Genomic DNA, 10677 nt, shown 5'->3' on the forward strand with positions numbered 1-10677 from the left:
TATTGAAACATGTGCAAACATACAATACAAAACAGAGTTTGTAAAATTCTAACGAGCTGAAAGTCAATACTTGGTATGGACCACCTTTATTCTTCAACTCAGCCTGAACTCTCTTAGGTAAGCTTTCTTGTGATTTTTTTTTAAAGGAGTCTTTAGAAATAGTCCTTAAATAGTCTCCCAAGCTTCTTAAAGGACTTATTTGGATGTTGGCTGCCTTTTGTTCTGCTCTCTGTTGATGTGATCCCACACGGCTTCATTAATGTTGCTGTCTGGAGTCCAGGGAGGTCAGTCCATGACTGATGCTGCTTCACTCTGTGTATTTCTATCCAGGTATACTTTTATTGCATTGGCAGTGTGATTGGGATTACTATCAGGTTGATGGTATTGCATGGTGCATTAAAATCTGATGGTACTTTTATGTGTTCCATCAGATTTTGTCATGATCTCCAACACCACAGCACAGAACCATGACAGAACCTACGCTGTATGTTACAGATGGCTGTAGACACTCACACACTCACACACTCACACATTGATGGTGATTTGAACTAAATAGTTCAAATATGGGTTCATCACTCCATAAGAGTTGCTGCAACTGATTGTTATTCCAATTTTTGGCATACTTGGGCATACTTTTCTTCCTGTCGTCCTTCCTTATGGCTTCTTGGCAGTCACCGATCCACTGAGAGTATTTAATGAGGCTTTGGTGAACATTAGATATATCAACCAAAGGGCTAGATGCATCTAAAAATGTTGCTGTTTTTCCCCCTTCTTTTTGTCCTCAACTTGTCCTGTTTTCTCACTTTTTTAAGGACACAATGAACACCATGCTGAGGTATATTTTCAGGATTTTGCCAATAGCTCTTTATGGGAATCAACTTGTTGGTGCACAAATACAGTTTTATGCCCGTCAAACTATGTTGTCTTTGGCATTTTCCATAGATTCCTTGAAATGCATTGGAACACACTTTTTTTTGGTTATTTGCTAAGTTGTTTGTTATGTATAGACACAAAGTATTCATCCCTTGGTTATTGTGATTTGGTGCTATATAAATAAAATTGAATTGAATTGAGTTGGGTACCTTTTTATGCTTAAATTCACAGGTCAAGAAATAACAAAAATATTCCTTTGAAAATGGTCAACAAGGACTGGACTGAAAATGAGTGAAAAAGCAGCCAATGTCCAAAGAAAACTTTAAAAGATCTTCAGAAAACCCAGAGAACTACTTTTAAAGATCCCTTTAAAAATGTATGCATCTTTGGGTGTAAATTATTTTGAAACAGGAGGTGGCTCAAGCCTTGTGTAATATTGTAGAATATTATAGAGAATTTCTTTGTAAAACTAATTCAACGCTGTAGGTGTCATCACAAGGGTTAAGAAAAAAAAATCAGATTTGGAGTTGCAGTTCATCTAGTGACCAATAGGTCGCACTAGAACACCACAGAAAGCAAGTGATGGGGCACGATGAAGCAACATGAATAGCTGGATTCCGATTTGATTGATAAACCATCTGAACAAAGATTGAACGTGTGGACTCAGGTAAAGGTTCTGAAGAAGAAAGCATATTTTTTAATGACCAATTATCATCAGATTTACACTTTTTAAAAATACACTTTCAACTGAACAACCAGACACAACAGGCTCAAGGTTTCCTCCAAAGTAACATAAGAAAACAATATTATTCAGCCGGTAGGTTCGCTTCTGTTTTGGGATACTCACTGCTGGCAACATGGTTTAGTCCAGAAAAATGTCAAACAAATCATAACAATGTTCAGACATGAGTAATGATTTAAGTAATAATTATGCAGGAATTGTTGCATTTTTTTAGGAGACAGGAAACATAAAAAATTGCATCTTTCATCAAAAGACACAAGTTCGCATTCCCTCAAACATATCCACCAGTCCTTTATGCCTCCCAGGATCTGGCAAATGGAAGTAGATCATCATTTCATGGAAAACAGGGTGCTCTGTCTGGTGTCTTGTAGTCCTAAATGAATTGCAGTAGCTCATGAGGTGTGTGTACTGTGCACCTGACTGGCAGTGATGGGGACAGTAAGCAGGACGGTAGCAGAGCAGAAAAGGCCTGGGACTGAACAGGATCAGGATGGAGGAGGAAGAGGTTTTAGCAGAGAATCTGGGGAAGAAGAAGAGGTGGAGGAGGAGGTTTATAGCTTCAGAGACTGGAGAAATGGGGCTTAGAAGTTAGCAGAGTTTGGTATTCGTGACTGTGGGGCTCACTCAGCAGGAGTTATAGTCCCACTGAGACCTCAGACAGTCTAATTCATGCCCATATAAATGGCTGTATTCATTGCATGCTTTTCTGGTTGGGAGATGTACACTTTTAGTGTGTTCTGCATATTAAACATTACTGCATGTAAAAGATCAGAATTGCAGTGAGATTAACAGTAAAAATAAAAAGAGCGTATATAAATCACAAAATAAACAACACGCCACACTGAAGGCTGAAGAGCAGAGTAGTAAAACAGACACTATACTCTAATTCCTTATGTGGTGATAACTGAGTGTTGCATTGTAACACGATCAATAGACTGTGTGAATTATGCATCAGCTGCCCCATCACATTATGCATTGCTGTTGTCAGGCTTGTGATTCATTCTAGTCCATTTTTCAATTTACAGAAACTCCGGCAGAGGCAACGTATCGATTTCATTTTCCAGCTAATTTTGATCAAGCCGTTCATTATTCTGATGTTGGGTCAGCGAGGACGTCTTTCTCAGGGATTACATGTTTATCACGCAGCGCAATAACAAACAAAAGTGAGATTAGGTTGTGACGTCCGAGTGTATATTTGCATATGTGTAGCTGCCTGCGTGTGTAGGTGAGTATAGTATATACCTCTGTCCCTCAGATAAGCTGCAGCAAACATCAAAGAACCAGTTCCGAAACCGGCTTTGTTTCATAGACATTTCCCTCTTACACCTTTGTACACACTGCAACCAAGTACCATGAGTCTGATTTTATATCACACTGATTCTTCTGTATCAGCTGCTTACGTGACTGATGTTCCTGATGTTGCTGAGATTGAAAACAACTGAAACATGTCACTCCAAAAACAAGACAGTAGGATCTGTGATGTGTCTGTAGCTTATTAAATGTCAGGAAAATGTCTCAAATCAAATTTGAACCCTCATGTACTCATTTAACTCTTAAAGCAGCGGTAAACTCGGGCTCTCTCATCAGATCAACTTTCAAATCAGTCTTCTGTTTGGCAGGTGCCATCAGCCACCTCGATAAAAGATTTTTGCAACATAATAATCGTGGCCCAAAGAATCCATAATATTGATTTTTTTTCTTGCAATATCTACTAAAAGTGCTATCATGTTATTTGTCTTCTGTCTCCTGTTGACAAATAAATAGCCAGCATATGAGTTAACTTTGTATAAGATAGAAGATTATTCACAATATTGTTGTATGTGCAGTTTTATCCCATCTCCAGTCTGACATAATGAAGCATTTCAGAACCGATTATAAAAGAGGATTTTAGATCAACGCCATGAAAGCTGCTCTTCTGCTATTTGTGACAGACTCTTTAAAGCAACAATAGAAACACAAAGTGAAAATGTGGCTTCAGCTTTTGTAGTGGATTTACCACCAGTGTGGTTTTCTGTTTATTAAATCTTTAAATATGCTTGTTTTGTCCAATCTAGGTTGCTAAAAACACTCCAGTTTTGATAGAAAATCGCAGGAAAGCTACAGAACTTTGAGGCTGGAAACAAGGAGGCAGTTTTGCATCTTTCATTTAGGATAATCAGAATTTTTGACAGTTGACTGTCTTCCTGCTGACAACAAAGTAATTGACGTTCAGCTCCAACATAAAATGTTGTAAGAATTGCTTGATAGTGATTTGAAAGTTTGCCTTGCTGCTGTCTTTTGAGTTGTCGGAGGACTGGGTTAGTCTTTTGTCACCATTAACCATACCCCCACCTCCACCGCGCTGCACACGACCACTGAAACCCAGAAATAAAGAAATGGTTTGTGGATTTAACTCAGTCGTGTTATGTCAAGTGGTTCCCTAAAATATCTAGAACTGTGTTTATTATATACGTTTTTGTAATTCCAGCTCAAATATTTTGGTAGTTATTCCTCCTCGCTTACTGCTGCTTTTGTATTGTGCGTATATCTTCATTTAGTGGTTTAAAAACACCCTTGATTTCTAAACAATTTTAGTTAACCTTTACAGCTCAGGGGTTGTAGACACAAAACACCGACTGCACGCATTTGGATTTGGATGATAATGCCATCTGTCAAATACCAGGCCGAACAATAACAGCAATCCTGGGAATATACTGATATTCTGCTCCCGTGTCACTTCCTTCCTTTACATCTCTCTTAGCCACCATTACTTTCCCACCTGAGGCTTTGCTTGCACTGATTCAGGGTGACAAACGGGTGCAGGCATCACTGTAAATGCATCCTGTCTGATTATGTATTTTTGTGTTATGCAGCGAACGTGACCTCCTTTCAAATGAATGGAATATTAAAAAGTAAACAGAACCTGCAGAGCCCGGATGGAGACGCCAGCAGGCAGCTGCTCCTCTCTGTTTTATCATTAGATATATTTATTTTTTTGAAATATAAATAAACAGAAAACCTGACAGAAGTCGCTCAAACAAAGAAAGCACACATGCTCGTGAACACAAAGGAGGCTTTTGAACTTTTTCTGTAGGTAGAGCCTTTTCTCGCAACATTAGAGAGGAACCCTGGCTTTCAATAATTTTAACACTATGAACTCGTATGGATAATTCACTCTGGCTGCTTTGATCTAGGCTGCCTCGCTTTAGTCTGTACTTGCTCTGTCGCCTCCTTCTGTATGTTTTGTATGTGGAGCGTGTGCATCGGTGTGTGCGTGTGTTTGTGCAGGACATATAAAGGTAAATTGTAGAACACGTAGCAACTGTCTTTATTGAACACCAGCATTTTAGAAGGTAGGGATTTAACATATATATTGTTGAAAGCCTACAAGAAAAGTAATTTAAATATTTATATATATCTTTACAAATGTTCATGAGCGAGTCAGAGAGCTCGTGTCGGCTAAACTTGCGATCTGGGGAGTGTACAAAGATAGACATGCACAGGGAAGAGTAATGCTGGCAACTGCAAAGTCACCTTTTACAAAATGGCTGAGTTGGATCCTTCTCTCTCGCTTTCACTCTCTTTATCACATTCACACTCACACACAGCGCAGTGAAGCCCACCCCGGGCAGTGGCTTCCATCAGTGTCACGTCCAGAAACACTCTCTTCGTCTTTCATCCGCATGGTAAACATACAGGCTGTTATGGCACTGATTGTACGGTGTAAAAATGAAAAAAAAAAACATGTCTGCTTGGCATTGTTCAAGTGCTCATACAGGTGAAGGGGGTGTGGCTGTGTGAGTGTGTGTGTGGTGTTAAAGTCTGTCTGTATGTGTGCATCAGGGTTTGGGTCAAAGCTGCATTCAGTTTTCTGTTGTTGAGGATGTCTGGGAGATTCAATTATTTTATTTCAGTCAGATGGAAATTGCACAAAAAGCAAAACTGTAACTCGTGTGTTTGATATCTCTTATTGTTTAAATAAAAACACATTAAATGATTCTTCAGAGGGAAAAAAAACAGCTCCAGGTTTTGTACTTTTGCAGAGTATCCACACCTGAATTAACTGGATTTAGATTACATCCCCACAAACCCTGAGTGTGTGTGTGTGTGTGTGTGTGTGTGTTAAATATGTATCCCCCCCAACCTGTCCTGGGAAACTGTGTTGTTTACCTCCTGTTTTGAGAATTAATAAATAAAGAAATAAAGTACTAGATGAGTCACAGCCATCTCCATGGCAAGGCTCCTCTTTGTCACGACACGCACACACGCACGCACGCACATTTACACTGGATGCGTTGCTTTCGCTCACACATCAGGATGTCTTGCTTGGGACAGTTCAGTTAGTGTTACATGTCAACATAAGATAAATAAATAACAATAAATAGGAAGTGTCCCAAAGAAGATACAGCAATGCATGGGAAATAACAGATCCCCTTTCAGAGTGCACGCGTTCACACACACTCACGCACGCACACTTCTAAATGCAGCGCTCCAAGGCACGGGGACCGGGTGGGTGGGGGCTACTCAGTCTTTTCTGTTTTCCCGTCTTTGCTCTGGGGCTCGGCTGTTTTCCGGAGCTGCGTCTTTTCCGAGCTGTTGTTGATCTGTTGGTCGCCGGCTCCGCTCGTTTTCCCACTCGAGGTTTTGTCCAGGTAGTTGAGCATCTCGCTCAGCACTGTCTGGAAGGTGCTGAGAGCTGCACAGACCGCCGGCGTGCCAAACCCATGAGTGATCAGACTGCATGGGAAGAGAGGGAAATGATTATTAGAGCAATGGCAAACCAAAGAAGTGAAGGTTAAATGAATCAGTGGAGCTGTTGGGGAGTTTGTATGACACTAACAGCTGAAGTGACTCAGATTTTCTCACACCTGCGGTGAAACCTTCCTCCTGCATTATGGAGCTTCAAATCCTCTGAATGAAGTTTCTTTAGTCTGTCAGAAAAGCCTCTCTGTGATGCTCTGCGATGATCTGTTTCTACAGCAGTTTACTGGGAAACACAGAGTTTCTGCTCCTGTTTTAGCAAAGGCCTGAACGCTGTCCAGCTTAAACTATGAAATACAAATTAGAGCTTTGCCGATTAGGAAATTTCACATAAGATTGTTGTTGTTGTTCTTGTCTAAGGTTATTCTAATCTTGGCTGTTGAACTGCTGGTGATGTCTTAATCAAATTCACTTTAGGCTTTTATCACTTTTGAAAGAGACTGTTTGAAAAAAAAACATTAGACATACTGGCTAAAAGTCATATCATGTCCCCATATCTGTATTTGATATTTGTAGTGTAGTGATAGTCCTAGCCAACAGTGTTTTTGTAGTTTATTTGAGATAAACTCTCTTTTCAAAGTCAGTCATCAGAATCTGAACATTCATGACATCACAAATTTAAAAGCGCTACAAAATTGCAGGATTATGGTACAAGGTAAAATGTGCATTGAAACGCTTTTTAAGAATCAGTTTTTAAGTCTGATATCATTTCATCTGTCCTATCAGATCATCATGCCGGTTTGTCCAGAGCTAAATAGCTGCTCGTCCTTGAGCTCAGACCCTTAAGTTGGCAGAAGGATGTTGTTGTTCAATCTGTCACTTTATTTCTACCACTGAGCTCACATCCTGGTTCTCTGCCCAGCAGTCTACAGTACAGCTCCCTTCAGAGGTCTGATAAGATGTTGTATATTCTGCAAATGATGACGCCATAGATGTGACATTTCTGCTAACAAGGCGCTGTTTCCTCCTCCTCTGTCAATTGTGCCAAATATCAAACTGCACAGCTGCATCTTTCTAAAATGGCAGAGAGGTCAGTGGGAAAACACAGAGCGAGGCTCTGCAAGAAAACTGTCTTCGCTCAGTAGATTTAGTGCCGAGAGTGACTCAAGATTGGCAACATCCTTAAGGGAAAAAAAAGGAAACGCTCCATTATTTTCTTATGCGTGTCACACGTGTTACCTGAAGTGTGTGAGGTGTCTCTGGATGTCCAGGTCCAAGATTGGTGTTGGTCTGGATGAGCCCAGAGGAGAGCGATCTTGGCTCAATAAGTCCTGGAACTCCTTACAGATTTGCCTGACGGACAGAAGGAGGGACTGAGGGTTTACCATCTGTCTCCAACAAAACCATCACATTTTCTCCTTTTTCTGCACCCACCCTCATCATTTTGGATCCACCCACATGCAGATTTAAGTTACTTCCACTGGTTCATTGTTTTTCCTAACATGATACCAAAGATTCTGCACCACGCAGCATTTTCTGGTCTTGTCTTTTTGCATTTCAGTTAGCATTATAGCAACTCTTGGGCTGATTTTATTGGAACAAAATCAACTTATCTGGAAAAGAGTGGGAGTTTTATTTCCCCTTCAGCATATTCAGAATACAGTTTTATACTGTAAAAAGGAACTACAAATAAAGCTCTTGCAATTATATAAATATAAGCGCTAACCCCTTAAATGTGGTAACACAATATTTTCCACATACAGTAGGTGTTCCATGCAGGAAACTGCTGTAAGGTGAAGGAGTTTACAACAGTTTGAGCAAGAAGTCACACCAAAACTTACCTACTGTTATTATATTTACTTGTTAATCATTTTTCTGAAAGATTTTCTTAAATCAAAGGATTGTAATGGCTGGTAATGGCTGTAAATAGGAATATAAGTGTTTAAGTAAAATTTATCTCTCCCTGACATTTGACAGGGACAGATCTGTCCATGCCTTAAACAACAGACAAACATTAACTGAAACCTGATCACTCAGAAACATTAACATTTCCAGAATTTCAAAATAAAACCTATTCTGTGTGACCACGCAGTAGCAAAAGTTTTTTGTTTCTTGCCATCTTCTTTTAGTGTGTGTCTGTACGTTGCATGTGTCTCACTCACTTTGTAGCCAGGACCATCTTCTTGCGTGCGCTGGTTTCTTTCGGCTCACTGTGCTGCCTCGCCAAATGTTCACCCACTGCCTTACTGGGAAACTCTGTCTCACAGGTGTAGCCAAAGTCCCTCGCCAGGTGGAGCGCCTCACCTGAAAGAAAACAAAAGAGGGAAAAAAGACTGATGAGACAACAATTAAACTGTATTATGAAATTAATGTGGTGCAATATAAATTGAAAATGACAAAAAAAAATGTGCAGGAAAGTTACTTACCTTCCACCAGGGAGGTGAGCAGCGTTACGTTGGCGGCTTTCCTCCGTCCTGCTGGTAGGTTGAGCCCTAAACGGTCTAATTTCTCACGAAGACACCGGCCTCCATTCTTAGACTTTGCTCTGGAAACATATAGTAAAGAACTATGCATCACATATCCTACAAAGTCAAGCAACTGAATTATACAAGACCCCAAAAGACTGAATATATGGAGCACAGCAGCAGGAGCAGAAGCAGCATCAATCAGCCAGTCATTTTTCATAGAACTAAGGTACAATCAAATTAATGTGAACTCCTTGTTCTACTGAAAAGGATGTGCTTAATTAAGTCTCACAAGAAACAAGGCAAGAATATGGATTTGTTTTGATGTGACAAAGCCATAAGGTTAAGGCAGAGGCACAAAGCTTCCTTAGTCTTTTATGTTATTTTTTTAAAGCATATGTGCTTCCTTCCTCTGCCATAAAACTTTAAACCTGCAGTTCCACTCGAGACAACTTTCTGCACATTTCTGCACATTTCTGTTGTTCTTTGTGAAGTGATTATTATTAAATGACACAACATGATTAAACACATTCCAGATACTCATCTGTTAGAGATTTGCAGTTTATATTCTTCACACGAGGATCAACAGTAGCTATTTGCACATTTATCTTATTTTATTTTACTTTTTTGATTCCTCATCTTGTAGGACCAGCCATATTCTCTGTGCTTGCTTGTTCCTCTTTCCCCCTTCCCTTTCTCTCCACCTCATCAATAATACAGCGCTGGCAACTCTTGCTTTCCTCTGGTTCCTCTGATCCTGGCATGCTTTGGCCTGGTCTCGCCTCCCTCTGGCTCCCTGGGCATGGCGGCGCGTGCAGCCCCGGCCCTCATTCGCCTACAATAGTCTTTGTGGGCGCTGCTATATATCCTCTGTTTCATCTGAGGGCTACAAAGATTCAGCCAGCGCTCTCCAATGCTCACCAGCCAGATTTACACTTAAAAAAAATATATTTTTTCACTTTCAAAGTCCTCATCCATCACACTCACCTCCTTACTCCAATATCATTACATGCTGCTAGAATTTAACAGTGTGTGGATGCACCAAAAGAGACATTAGGATTTTTCAGATGTTTTTACACCACAAGTATGTCAAAATGTTTTTGTTTTTTGTTTTTTTAGAAATTGCTCTAATCTGCCAATTGAAGCCGTTAACAACCCTGCTACTGATTAAACACATTTGAAATTTGGGTTTCTCACTCTCCGGAGATGATACTGATTAACCTGTAAAGTGATACTTCAGAAATAGATATCAGAATCTGATGAATGCCTGAAACTCATCAAGGCACTGGCCAGTGGTCACAGTGGATTCAGGATTTATTTGTGAGAGGATATTTTAGGCTTAGACTCTTAATGAGTTTGAAGTTCTTTAGAGCTGTAAGCAGCTCTGTCATAGCAGCATATAGATCCATAATGTTGCAGTAAGATGAGACAGAAACTTCAGTCGCACTAAGCGAACTCTCAAAACAGTTGATAAGTCTGATTTGTCTTCAAACCGATACATCAATATACTCTCTTTAATCAGTGTAGTTATATTTAGAGACGCTGTGATGAAGCTTGGGCATGTTGTCAGACTAATATCCTGTATGTGCATCATACTGACCTACGCAGTATGCCGCCCAGTAAGGAAGCATTGAGGCACTCTGGCGGGGACAGTCTTCTTTTCACCTCAGCGATGGTGACTTTGTACTTTGAGGTGGAACTGAGCAGCGAAAGCCGACCCGGTACTGAGCAGAACAAATCTGTAGGATTCACCACACATGTTCCCCCTGCACACAGAGACAGGAAGCTTGTTACAACAAGGTGCAAGAAAAAGCAGCATCACTGTAAAGGTTTGAAAGGACTAGTTTGCCAAATTTAGGCTACTTTTTGCTATTCAGTGTTGTAAGAAGGTTGCACAAAATGTTCTAATGAAGGCAA

The 10677-nt window shown here is 40.2% G+C and overlaps 1 protein-coding gene across 1 annotated transcript in view; it reads right to left on the reverse strand.

The window, feature by feature from the left end:
* Positions 1-4907: 4907 nt before the first annotated feature.
* The window catches only part of tfap2d (transcription factor AP-2 delta (activating enhancer binding protein 2 delta)), a 14483-nt gene continuing 8713 nt past the window's right edge, over positions 4908-10677 (reverse strand). Inside the window, exons 4-8 of the mRNA XM_005931561.3 lie at positions 10361-10526; positions 8722-8840; positions 8458-8599; positions 7535-7648; positions 4908-6331 (exon numbers count right to left, since the gene is read on the reverse strand). Coding sequence (XP_005931623.1) covers positions 6115-6331; positions 7535-7648; positions 8458-8599; positions 8722-8840; positions 10361-10526 — 758 coding nt within the window. The 3' untranslated portion in view covers positions 4908-6114. The remainder of the gene's footprint in view (positions 6332-7534; positions 7649-8457; positions 8600-8721; positions 8841-10360; positions 10527-10677) is intronic.

The sequence above is a fragment of the Haplochromis burtoni genome, unplaced genomic scaffold (assembly GCF_018398535.1).
Source record: "Haplochromis burtoni strain Fernald_Lab_line unplaced genomic scaffold, NCSU_Asbu1 Contig_147, whole genome shotgun sequence".
Lineage (NCBI taxonomy): Eukaryota > Metazoa > Chordata > Actinopteri > Cichliformes > Cichlidae > Haplochromis > Haplochromis burtoni.